This window comes from Bufo gargarizans, chromosome 6 (genome assembly GCF_014858855.1).
Source record: "Bufo gargarizans isolate SCDJY-AF-19 chromosome 6, ASM1485885v1, whole genome shotgun sequence".
Lineage (NCBI taxonomy): Eukaryota > Metazoa > Chordata > Amphibia > Anura > Bufonidae > Bufo > Bufo gargarizans.
The window spans coordinates 4934923-4949063 of NC_058085.1; the positions used below are offsets into that span (position 1 = coordinate 4934923).

Genomic DNA, 14141 nt, shown 5'->3' on the forward strand with positions numbered 1-14141 from the left:
GGGAAATATTGTGACCAGTTTGTACATTGCGGCTGCATTTCCTCTCACTACCTGCAGGTGGTGCTGTGGCTGCACAGATGACTCTTAAAGGGACAGTACACCCGAGAGCCTCACCTTGCAGCGCTCGGTTTTCCCGCTTCATCAACGTCAGTTGTTCATGAGTCTCCTCAAATGCAGTTTTGATTTTGAAGAGGTCGGCAGCGTAATGGCGGCACTCCTGCTGCGACGCCTCCAGCTCTCTCTGAATGTCCTCATACTTCTGGCGCCAGTCCGCAAGGTGCTTATCCAGAGCTCGCTGCTTCTTATCCAGGACCGCTGCTTCAGCGCCGGCCTGGATCACAGAAGAGGACTTTATTTACATCATGTTATACTCTAGTCACCTCCAAAGCTGCACTGACAACTCTGCTATTAGATCACATCTTATTCTCCAGTCACATCCAGAGCTGCAGTCACAATTCTGCTATTACATTACATTGCATGTTATACTCCAGTCACATCCAGAACAAGTCAAAGTTCAGATTACATCATACCGTATTCTCCAGTCACATCTAAAGCTGCATTCACATTTCTGATGTTACATCAAACTTTATTCTCCAGTCACATCCAGAGCTGCATTCACATTTATGCTATTACAGTACATCATATGCTATACTCCAGTCACAGTTCAGTTATTATGTCATATTGTATTCTCCTGGCACATCCAGAGCTGCATTTACGTTTATGTCAATATATATAATATTCTCCAGTCACATCCAGAGCTGCAATCAAATTTTGCTGCTACATCATGGCTTATTCTCCAGTCACATCCAGAGATGCAATCACAATTTTGCTGCTACATCATGGCTTATTCTCCAGTTACATCCAGAACTGCAATCACAATTCTCCTGCTACTTCATACCTTATTCTCCAGTCACATCCAGAGATGCAATCACAATTCTCCTGCTACTTCATACCTTATTCTCCAGTCACATCCAGAGATGCAATCACAATTCTCCTGCTACTTCATACCTTATTCTCCAGTCACATCTAGAGCTGAAATCACAATTCTGCTGCTACATCATGCCTTATTCTCCAGTCACATCCAGAGCTGCAATCAAAATTCTGCTGCTACATCATGCCTTATTCTCTAGTCACATTTCTGCTGCTACTTCATGCCTTATTCTCCAGTCACATCCAGAGCTGCAATCACAATTCTGCTGCTACATCATGCCTTATTCTCCAGTCACATCCAGAGCTGCAATCACAATTCTGCTGCTACATCATGCCTTATCATCTAGTCACACCCAGAGCTGAAGTCACAATTCTGCTGCTACATCATGCCTTATCCTCTAGTCAAATCCAGATCTGAAGTGACAATTCTGCTGCTACATCATGCCTTATTCTCCAGTCACATCCAGAGCTGCAATCACAATTCTGCTGCTACATCATGCCTTATCATCTAGTCACACCCAGAGCTGAAGTCACAATTCTGCTGCTACATCATGCCTTATCCTCTAGTCAAATCCAGATCTGAAGTGACAATTCTGCTGCTACTTCATGCCTTATTCTCCAGTCACACCCAGAGCTGCAGTCACAATTCTGCTGCTACATCATGCCTTATTCTCCAGTCACATCTAGAGCTGCAATCACAATTCTGCTGCTACATCATGCCTTATTCACACCCAGAGCTGCAGTCACAAATCTGCTGCTAGATTATGCCTTATCATCTAGTCACACCCAGAGCTGCAGTCACAATGCTGCTGCTACATCATGCCTTATTCACACCCAGAGCTGCAGTCACAATTCTGCTGCTACATCATGCCTTATTCACACCCAGAGCTGCAGTCACAATTCTGCTGCTATATCACGTGAATACATTTCCCCAGAAGACTCCAGACCAAGACCCTGAAGCAGAAGCAGTGAGGTCCATTAACCTCGGCTAACAGGAAAAATGCTACCATTTTTGAACAGAGCTTTGAATGTAACTGGAGTACAAAATGTGATGTGCTAGCGTTACTATAAATAAAGCTGTGAATGTGACTCAAGCGTAAGGCATGCTGTAAGAGCAGAATCATGGCTGCAGCTTTGGAAGTGATTGGAGCATAAGGCATGATGCCACGGCAGAATTGTGATTGCAGCTTTGGATGTGACTGGAGGATACGACATTCTGTAACTGCACTTTGCATGTACAGCCACACAGTGTCATAGCACTGGGCTCTGGGCAGATGAGTGGGAGCTCCTGCGGCTACCTTCTCCAGGTCCAGGCAGATGTCCTCCACCTCTCCCAGCAGCCTTTGCTTCACCCTCTCCAGGTTGGAGCACTTGGCCTGAGTCACCTCCAGAGCTTCTTCTGCTTCCTGTAAGCGGCCGCTGAGCTTCCTCCTACAGGGGGCAGAACAGACACCTGAAAAGTCAGAGGAGGACCAGGTATGGTGGATGATCCAGGGTCAACACCTGCTGCTCACCTGGACTCCTCCAGCTCCTCCGTCCGCTGACCGGCCTCGTTCTCGTATCGTGTCCTCCAGTGAGTGACCTCACCGTTCAGTCTGGAGATCTGACGCTGCAGCTCGGACTTACCCTCCATCTCCTCCTCCAGCTGATCCTTCAACATTTCATACTCCAGCTTCAAACTGGACAAGGAGGACACAGCCAGGCCCCTGACCTTCACAAGAGAAAATCCATCACAATGCATGTGCATGGCCCTTTAAGAGAGGTAGTCACAGCCCCGCCCCCTGCTGATGACATCACTGATATAATGACATGTGATCAGACATGAGACCCACACACCTTATACTACAGGAACATCTATTACTGCTGACAACCTGCCTGTATAGCCTGTCTGAGAGGTAGTCACAGCCCCGCCCCCTGCTGATGACATCACTGATATAATGACATGTGATCAGACATGATATCCACACTCCTTATACTACAGGAACATCTATTACTGCTGACAACCTGCCTGTATATCCTGTCTGAGAGGTAGTCACAGCCCCGCCCCCTGCTGATGACATCACTGATATAATGACATGGGATCAGACATGAGATCCACACACCTTATACTACAGGAACATCCATTACTGCTGACAACCTGCCTGTATATCCTGTCTGAGAGGTAGTCACAGCCCCGCCCCCTGCTGATGACATCACTGATATAATGACATGTGATCAGACATGAGATCCACACTCCTTATACTACAGGAACATCTATTACTGCTGACAACCTGCCTGTATATCCTGTCTGAGAGGTAGTCACAGCCCTGCCCCCTGCTGATGACATCACTGATATAATGACATGTGATCAGACATGAGATCCACACTCCTTATACTACAGGAACATCTATTACTGCTGACAACCTGCCTGTATATCCTGTCTGAGAGGTTGTCACAGCCCCGCCTCCTGCTGATGACATCACTGATATAATGACATGTGATCAGACATGAGATCCACACACCTTATACTACAGGAACATCTATTACTGCTGACAACCTGCCTGTATATCCTGTCTGAGAGGTAGTCACAGCCCTGCCCCCTGCTGATGACATCACTGATATAATGACATGTGATCAAACATGAGATCCACACACCTTATACTACAGGAGCATCTATTACTGCTGACATCCTGCCTGTATATCCTGTATGAGAGGTAGTCACAGCCCCGCCTCCTGCTGATGACATCACTGATATAGTGACATGTGATCAGACATGAGATCCACACACCTTATACTACAGGAACATCTATTACTGCTGACAACCTGCCTGTATATCCTGTCTGAGAGGTAGTCACAGCTCCGCCCCCTGCTGATGACATCACTGATATAATGACATGTGATCAGACATGAGATCCACACACCTTATACTACAGGAACATCTATTACTGCTGACAACCTGCCTGTATATCCTGTCTGAGAGGTAGTCACAGCCCCGCCCCCTGCTGATGACATCACTGATATAATTACATGTGATCAGACATGAGATCCACACTCCTTATACTACAGGAACATCTATTACTGCTGACAACCTGCCTGTATATCCTGTCTGAGAGGTAGTCACAGCCCCGCCCCCTGCTGATGACATCACTGATATAATGACATGTGATCAGACATAGATCCACACTCCTTATACTACAGGAACATCTATTACTGCTGACAACCTGCCTGTATATCCTGTCTGAGAGGTTGTCACAGCCCCGCCCCTGCTGATGACATCACTGATATAATGACATGTGATCAGACATGAGATCCACACTCCTTATACTACAGGAACATCTATTACTGCTGACAACCTGCCTGTATATCCTGTCTGAGAGGTAGTCACAGCCCCGCCCCCTGCTGATGACATCACTGATATAATGACATGTGATCAGACATGAGATCCACACTCCTTATACTACAGGAACATCTATTACTGCTGACAACCTGCCTGTATATCCTGTCTGAGAGGTAGTCACAGCCCCGCCCCCTGCTGATGACATCACTGATATAATGACATGTGATCAGACATGAGATCCACACTCCTTATACTACAGGAACATCTATTACTGCTGACAACCTGCCTGTTTATCATGTCTGAGAGGTAGTCACAGCCCCGCCCCCTGCTGATGACATCACGGATATTATGACATGTGATCAGACATAAGATCCACACACCTCATACTACAGGAACATCTATTACTGCTGACAACCTGCCTGTATATCCTGTCTGAGAGGTAGTCACAGCCCCGCCCCCTGCTGATGACATCACTGATATAATGACATGTGATCAGACATGGGATCCACACACCTTATACTACAGGAACATCTATTACTGCTGACAACCTGCCTGTATATCCTGTCTGAGAGGTAGTCACAGCCCCGCCTCCTGCTGATGACATCACTGATATAATGTCATGTGATCAGACATGAGACCACACACCTTATACTACAGGAACATCTATTACTGCTGACAACCTGCCTGTATATCCTGTCTGAGAGGTAGTCACAGCCCCGCCCCCTGCTGATGACATCACTGATATAATGACATGTGATCAGACATGAGATCCACACACCTTATACTACAGGAACATCTATTACTGCTGACAACCTGCCTGTATATCCTGTCTGAGAGGTTGTCACAGCCCCGCCCCTGCTGATGACATCACTGATATAATGACATGTGATCAGACATGAGATCACACACCTTATACTCAGGAACATCTATTACTGCTGACAACCTGCCTGTATATCCTGCCTGAGAGGTAGTCACAGCCCCGCCCCTGCTGATGACATCACTGATATAATGACATGTGATCAGACATGAGATCCACACACCTTATACTACAGGAACATCTATTACTGCTGACAACCTGCCTGTATATCCTGTCTGAGAGGTAGTCACAGCCCCGCCTCCTGCTGATGACATCACTGATATAATGACATGTGATCAGACATGAGATCCACACACCTTATACTACAGGAACATCTATTACTGCTGACAACCTGCCTGTATATCCTGTCTGAGAGGTAGTCACAGCCCCGCCCCCTGCTGATGACATCACTGATATAATGACATGTGATCAGACATGAGATCCACACACCTTATACTACAGGAACATCTATTACTGCTGACAACCTGCCTGTATATCCTGTCTGAGAGGTAGTCACAGCCCCGCCCCCTGCTGATGACATCACTGATATAATGACATGTGATCAGACATGAGATCCACACTCCTTATACTACAGGAACATCTATTACTGCTGACAACCTGCCTGTATATCCTGTCTGAGAGGTAGTCACAGCCCCGCCCCCTGCTGATGACATCACTGATATAATGACATGTGATCAGACATGAGATCCACACTCCTTATACTACAGGAACATCTATTACTGCTGACAACCTGCCTGTATATCCTGTCTGAGAGGTAGTCACAGCCCCGCCCCCTGCTGATGACATCACTGATATAATGACATGTGATCAGACATGAGATCCACACACCTTATACTACAGGAACATCTATTACTGCTGACAACCTGCCTGTATATCCTGTCTGAGAGGTAGTCACAGCCCCGCCCCCTGCTGATGACATCACTGATATAATGACATGTGATCAGACATGAGATCCACACACCTTATACTACAGGAACATCTATTACTGCTGACAACCTGCCTGTATATCCTGTCTGAGAGGTAGTCACAGCCCCGCCCCCTGCTGATGACATCACTGATATAATGACATGTGATCAGACATGAGATCCACACACCTTATACTACAGGAACATCTATTACTGCTGACAACCTGCCTGTATATCCTGTCTGAGAGGTAGTCACAGCCCCGCCCCCTGCTGATGACATCACTGATATAATGACATGTGATCAGACATGAGATCCACACTCCTTATACTACAGGAACATCTATTACTGCTGACAACCTGCCTGTATATCCTGTCTGAGAGGTAGTCACAGCCCCGCCCCCTGCTGATGACATCACTGATATAATGACATGTGATCAGACATGAGATCCACACTCCTTATACTACAGGAACATCTATTACTGCTGACAACCTGCCTGTATATCCTGTCTGAGAGGTAGTCACAGCCCCGCCCCCTGCTGATGACATCACTGATATAATGACATGTGATCAGACATGAGATCCACACTCCTTATACTACAGGAACATCTATTACTGCTGACAACCTGCCTGTATATCCTGTCTGAGAGGTAGTCACAGCCCCGCCCCCTGCTGATGACATCACTGATATAATGACATGTGATCAGACATGAGATCCACACTCCTTATACTACAGGAACATCTATTACTGCTGACAACCTGCCTGTATATCCTGTCTGAGAGGTAGTCACAGCCCCGCCCCCTGCTGATGACATCACGGATATTATGACATGTGATCAGACATAAGATCCACACACCTTATACTACAGGAACATCTATTACTGCTGACAACCTGCCTGTATATCCTGTCTGAGAGGTAGTCACAGCCCCGCCCCCTGCTGATGACATCACTGATATAATGACATGTGATCAGACATGAGATCCACACACCTTATACTACAGGAACATCTATTACTGCTGACAACCTGCCTGTATATCCTGTCTGAGAGGTAGTCACAGCCCCGCCCCCTGCTGATGACATCACTGATATAATGACATGTGATCAGACATGAGATCCACACCCTTATACTACAGGAACATCTATTACTGCTGACAACCTGCCTGTATATCCTGTCTGAGAGGTAGTCACAGCCCCGCCCCCTGCTGATGACATCACTGATATAATGACATGTGATCAGACATGAGATCCACACACCTTATACTACAGGAACATCTATTACTGCTGACAACCTGCCTGTATATCCTGTCTGAGAGGTAGTCACAGCCCCGCCCCCTGCTGATGACATCACTGATATAATGACATGTGATCAGACATGAGATCCACACACCTTATACTACAGGAACATCTATTACTGCTGACAACCTGCCTGTATATCCTGTCTGAGAGGTTAGTCACAGCCCCGCCCCTGCTGATGACATCACTGATATAATGACATGTGATCAGACATGAGATCCACACACCTTATACTACAGGAACATCTATTACTGCTGACAACCTGCCTGTATATCCTGTCTGAGAGGTTGTCACAGCCCCGCCCCCTGCTGATGACATCACTGATATAATGACATGTGATCAGACATGAGATCCACACTCCTTATACTACAGGAACATCTATTACTGCTGACAACCTGCCTGTATATCCTGTCTGAGAGGTAGTCACAGCCCCGCCCCCTGCTGATGACATCACTGATATAATGACATGTGATCAGACATGAGATCCACACTCCTTATACTACAGGAACATCTATTACTGCTGACAACCTGCCTGTATATCCTGTCTGAGAGGTAGTCACAGCCCCGCCCCCTGCTGATGACATCACTGATATAATGACATGTGATCAGACATGAGATCCACACACCTTATACTACAGGAACATCTATTACTGCTGACAACCTGCCTGTATATCCTGTCTGAGAGGTAGTCACAGCCCCGCCCCCTGCTGATGACATCACTGATATAATGACATGTGATCAGACATGAGATCCACACTCCTTATACTACAGGAACATCTATTACTGCTGACAACCTGCCTGTATATCCTGTCTGAGAGGTAGTCACAGCCCCGCCCCCTGCTGATGACATCACTGATATAATGACATGTGATCAGACATGAGATCCCACACACCTTATACTACAGGAACATCTATTACTGCTGACAACCTGCCTGTATATCCTGTCTGAGAGGTGTCACAGCCCCGCCCCCTGCTGATGACATCACTGATATAATGACATGTGATCAGACATGAGATCCACACACCTTATACTACAGGAACATCTATTACTGCTGACAACCTGCCTGTATATCCTGTCTGAGAGGTAGTCACAGCCCCGCCCCCTGCTGATGACATCACTGATATAATGACATGTGATCAGACATGAGATCCACACACCTTATACTACAGGAACATCTATTACTGCTGACAACCTGCCTGTATATCCTGTCTGAGAGGTAGTCACAGCCCCGCCCCCTGCTGATGACATCACTGATATAATGACATGTGATCAGACATGAGATCCACACACCTTATACTACAGGAACATCTATTACTGCTGACAACCTGCCTGTATATCCTGTCTGAGAGGTAGTCACAGCCCCGCCCCCTGCTGATGACATCACTGATATAATGACATGTGATCAGACATGAGATCCACACACCTTATACTACAGGAACATCTATTACTGCTGACAACCTGCCTGTATATCCTGTCTGAGAGGTAGTCACAGCCCCGCCCCCTGCTGATGACATCACTGATATAATGACATGTGATCAGACATGAGATCCACACACCTTATACTACAGGAACATCTATTACTGCTGACAACCTGCCTGTATATCCTGTCTGAGAGGTAGTCACAGCCCCGCCCCCTGCTGATGACATCACTGATATAATGACATGTGATCAGACATGAGATCCACACTCCTTATACTACAGGAACATCTATTACTGCTGACAACCTGCCTGTATATCCTGTCTGAGAGGTAGTCACAGCCCTTCTTTCTTATGGTTATGGGCAAAGGGTTCTGGCTGGATACCCTTTTCTTTACATATGACATTGGAAGCCATCTTTCCTATTTAGGCTACAGACTGTGTGTGATAGTGGTCATGGCCATGGAGGGTGAAGTGGTGGCCATCGTCATACGGGGTGCAGAGGTTATCATGATAGGTGAGGTGGTGGTCATGGTCTTGAAGGGTTTGGAGATGTTTGTGCCATGGGGGTGTGATGGTGGTCATGGTCATGGGGGGTACCTTTTTTTCCTCCTCTAGTTGCTTTTTCACATCCTCCACCTCAGATGCCAGAAGGAGCTTTGTCTTATTCAGTTGTGAGGTGCGGCCCCCCAACTCCTCCACCAGAAGACTCAACTCACTGAGCTCTGCTGTACGAGAAACACACACATATCAATGTGACAATAGACGTTTATATGTATCTAATCCAATCATGTGTGATACGCTGTCCGGTCCTGCTTTCTCCATGTACTCAGTGATAGGACTGGGGAAGGAAGAGACAGGACCACCCAGTACAGAGTGACTGCACCAGCAGAATAGTGAGTGCAGCTCTGGAGTATAATACAGGATGTAACTCAGGATCAGTACAGGATAAGTAATGCATGTGCACAGTGACTGCACCAGCAGAATAGTGAGTGCAGCTCTGGAGTATAATACAGGATGTAACTCAGGATCAGTACAGGATAAGTAATGTATGTACACAGTGACTGCAACAGCAGAATAGTGAGTGCAGCTCTGGAGTATAATACAGGATGTAACTCAGGATCAGTACAGGATAAGTAATGTATGTACACAGTGACTGCACCAGCAGACTAGTGAGTGCAGCTCTGGAGTATAGTACAGGATGTAACTCAGGATCAGTACAGGATAAGTAATGTATGGACACAGTGACTGCACCAGCAGAATAGTGAGTGCAGCTCTGGAGTATAATACAGGATGTAACTCAGGATCAGTACAGGATAAGTAATGTATGTACACAGTGACTGCAACAGCAGAATAGTGAGTGCAGCTCTGGAGTATAATACAGGATGTAACTCAGGATCAGTACAGGATAAGTAATGTATGTACACAGTGACTGCACCAGCAGAATAGTGAGTGCAGCTCTGGAGTATAATACAGGATGTAACTCAGGATCAGTGCAGGATAAGTAATGTATGTACACAGTGACTGCACCAGCAGAATAGTGAGTGCAGCTCTGCAGTATAATACGGGATGTAACTCAGGATCAGTACAGGATAAGTAATGTATGTACAGAGTGACTGCACCAGCAGAATAGTGAGTGCAGCTCTGGAGTATAATACAGGATGTAACTCAGGATCAGTACAGGATAAGTAATGCATGTGCACAGTGACTGCACCAGCAGAATAGTGAGTGCAGCTCTGGAGTATAGTACAGGATGTAACTCAGGATCAGTACAGGATAAGTAATGTAGGTACACAGTGACTGCACCAGCAGAATAGTGAGTGCAGCTCTGGAGTATAGTACAGGATGTAACTCAGGATCAGTACAGGATAAGTAATGTATGTACACAGTGACTGCACCAGCAGAATAGTGAGTGCAGCTCTGGATTATACTAGGAAGGAGGCAGGACTTTTGCATTGAGTTACATTATAACAACATTGTACAATGTGATCCCTGATCTAACTTCCCCTTTAAATTGCTTTAAAAAAAAAAAAAAAAAAAAGTGGTTGTGTCCACCTGACTCTCCTGCGCGGTGAAGCGCGGTGCATACTGTACCGGTGTCTTTTTATAGGAACATGCGGGGGGAGAATCTTCGATTGTGTATCTGGGACAGTGGTGAATTCCAGTCTCCAGGAGATGGAGTCATTAATTATAGGCTTCTGAATTCTGCGTCTTATCTGCGAGACGCGGAACGTCTGCCGCCAGGCGGAGCCGGAGACTTTCCATTAATGCTGAATGAGGTGTCACCCGGTAACAACGTGAAATAAAGAATGATGCGGTGGAGTTCAGGTCCATTTCCCCCGACCGTCCATCAGGTTACAGATTATACTGTACCTGGAGCGGCTGTTATATGGCGGCAGATATGGGCAATACAATACAGTGTCCTAGTATAACAATGTAACAACGTAACAATATAATATAATAGAACAATATAATAGAATGGACAAAGCAAATCATTTTTTCTTAATTTTTTATCAACAAGGACAAGGGCCTGTCCACACCTAAACCCCAGTTGAATGGCATGCTATTACAATAGCCGGCCACTCTGTGGCGCTGTTTAGTGATAGTATAATAATAGCTGCTGATATGTCCAATCTCATATAATAAAGCAGGGAAATCAGGGTAACCATTAGCCATGGAATATAGATGGCGGTTATACAATTACCAAATATCTACAGTCTGATACCAGATTTATAGGGTGAACAGACCAGATAAAGCACCTAATGTAAGGCCTAAGAGGGCGGAGCTTGACACAGGGATTCTCTTCTGGATGCTCTTTAAATTTCCACTTTAAGCTCCGCCCCTTCAGGCCATGCACTTGACATAACAAAGAGTACAGACTTTGCCTGGCATGTTCCTTTAAGAAGGAAGTCCAGTTTGTTCCCACCACCGCTTATATTGCAAAAGGAGGAAGTGTCTGATGGCACCTACAGACTGTTAGACGATTCTTCTGTAAGCTCTTTTGGTATCTTAAAGGAGTTCTTCAAAGATACACAATCAATATTTGACCTCAAAGATGCCCTCTATCAAATCAAAAAATTAAGGGGTCATCTTTCATAACCTTGAAGGACATACTGATCAAAAAATGAAAGCCTAAAGGACATGAGCCTTAGGACCTTCAAAGCTGGTCACTTCAATGACGTCTACTACAGACGCTTCTTAAATTTTTGCCCTGTGCCATGTATTATGGGAAGGAGTCGTGATGAAGGACCTTCAGGCAGCAATGTTCTCCAGATAGCCAATACCCTACACCAAAAGCAGCATGGAGGGGCCCGGTGAAGGTGGCCATGACAGTGTGCAGGTGTCTGATGGGACTGCTTAACTCATAAAAGGACAACTGTCCGGCCTCGTAGTCCAGAAATATCCGAAATCTATTACAGGTAAATGTATGAGGGCAGGTGGTCACCATGTTGTCATGCATGACCGAATACTGGTTCTTATACAACCTACGAAGACACCAAGACTTGTCATTGTCCCCAAAGTAGGACTGATCCCCGTTCCTCTGTATTGTGTGGTAGGCCACACCTAGTCTCCAGTCTCCAGTTTCACTGGTCTCCACCTCCCAATAGTGTCGACCTGAGGAAAAGAAGCAGCTGCTTAAAATCTGATTATACTGGAACCTCTTTGGTGTTTCGGGCCGGTTCTGATACACGGCAGACCAGTACATGGTTTTCAGGTCATCTGATACTAGTATATTATTTGCAGATGTACTTATATCTAGAACCAGCTTTGGACAGTCTTGAGGTTTTGAAATCTGGTCTACAGCTTGGTCACCAACATCTTCATGGAGCTTGTGGTTGTATTGTTCCTGTTCTTCATCCTCTCCTTCTCCATCAAAGAAGTCATGAAGGTCCACGTCCTTCTCACCTACAACGGACACTGAATCGCTTGAGTTGCATAGTCCTTGAAGTTGTTGAATTTTCTTGGAAAACTTGTCCTTCTTGATCTTGAACAGCTGAATCAGGCTTGAGACTGTGTATAAAACCATCTCACCCCTCATGTCTGGAAACAGGACAGTGGCTTCTTCATCACTAGGTTCTATATATTTACGCTCTTGTAGATCTTGGAGCTTCTTCTCAATCTTTTCTCGTTTGAAGGTGAGTTTTTCCAAGAAGGTTCTGAGTTTGTCCTTCTTTTTCTCAGACGCTACCTCCAGTAGCTCCACCTGATGTCCATAATGTTCTCCAGCCAAGCAACAGGTGACACAGATACAAAGGTCATCCACAATGCAGTGATACTTCAGGATTTCCTTGTGGACAGGACACTTCCTTTTTTCTGGGGTTCGGGTGGCTTCTGTTAGGACATGTTCTGCTGACCTGCTGTGGACTCTCAGGTGGTTGCTGCACAGAGAAGCTTCACAATGTAGACAGGACTGTATGGCAGGAACAGCAGAGTATATACAATATGAGCAATGAATGTCACTTCCACTCTGCTCTGGGTTTGCAGACGAGACAATGTTGACGATGTTACACAGGGCGATGTTCTTCTGCAGCACAGGGTGGCCTAGGAAAGTTGTCCTGCATTCAGGGCAGTTATAAGCTCTGGAGGCCTCCTGGGTGTCCAGCATGCGGTGGATACAGGATCGGCAGTAGTTGTGGCCACAGGGCAAGTTAACAGGATCCCTGTAGATCTCCAGGCAGATGGAGCATTTCAGCTCCTCTCGGAGATCAGCACACGCCATTACTGGTGACGGGGAGTAATAAAACTGAAAGTCTGGGCAGGAAGCCAGGAGAGGGCGTCACCAGTCAGGGGGCGTCACAGATTACAGCTCAGGCATTACTAAGCGAATCTCCAGAGACGAGTATAGAACTCGAGTACAGTCGTGGCCAAAAGTTTTGAGAATGACACAAATATTAGTTTTCACAAAGTTTGCTGCTAAACTGCTTTTAGATCTTTGTTTTAGTTGTTTCTGTGATGTAGTGAAATATAATTACACGCACTTCATACGTTTCAAAGGCTTTTATCGACAATTACATAACATTTATGCAAAGAGTCAGTATTTGCAGTGTTGGCCCTTCTTTTTCAGGACCTCTGCAATCCGACTGGGCATGCTCTCAATCAACTTCTGGGCCAATTCCTGACTGATAGCAACCCATTCTTTCATAATCACTTCTTGGAGTTTGTCAGAATTAGTGGGTTTTTGTTTGTCCACCCGCCTCTTGAGGATTGACCACAAGTTCTCAATGGGATTAAGATCTGGGGAGTTTCCAGGCCATGGACCCAAAATGTCAACCTCTTGGTCCCCGAGCCACTTGGTTATCACTTTTGCCTTATGGCACGGTGCTCCATCGTGCTGGAAGATGCATTGTTCTTCACTAAACTGTTGTTGGATTGTTGGAAGAAGGTGCTGTTGGAGGGTGTTTGGT

General features: G+C 46.0%; 2 protein-coding genes across 2 annotated transcripts in view; both read right to left on the reverse strand.

The window, feature by feature from the left end:
* Nucleotides 1–9485, reverse strand: part of LOC122940623 (putative uncharacterized protein MYH16) — a 51770-nt gene extending 42285 nt beyond the window's left edge. Inside the window, exons 1-4 of the mRNA XM_044297287.1 lie at nucleotides 9337–9485; nucleotides 2445–2641; nucleotides 2229–2361; nucleotides 115–331 (exon numbers count right to left, since the gene is read on the reverse strand). Coding sequence (XP_044153222.1) covers nucleotides 115–331; nucleotides 2229–2361; nucleotides 2445–2590 — 496 coding nt within the window. The 5' untranslated portion in view covers nucleotides 2591–2641; nucleotides 9337–9485. The remainder of the gene's footprint in view (nucleotides 1–114; nucleotides 332–2228; nucleotides 2362–2444; nucleotides 2642–9336) is intronic.
* A 1638-nt stretch (nucleotides 9486–11123) lies between these two features.
* Nucleotides 11124–13466, reverse strand: LOC122941290 (putative tripartite motif-containing protein 75). The gene has a single exon (XM_044298405.1). The coding sequence runs from the start codon at nucleotides 13454–13456 to the stop codon at nucleotides 11960–11962; it is 1497 nt and encodes a 498-aa protein (XP_044154340.1). The 5' UTR covers nucleotides 13457–13466; the 3' UTR covers nucleotides 11124–11959.
* Between the last annotated feature and the right edge of the window lie 675 nt (nucleotides 13467–14141).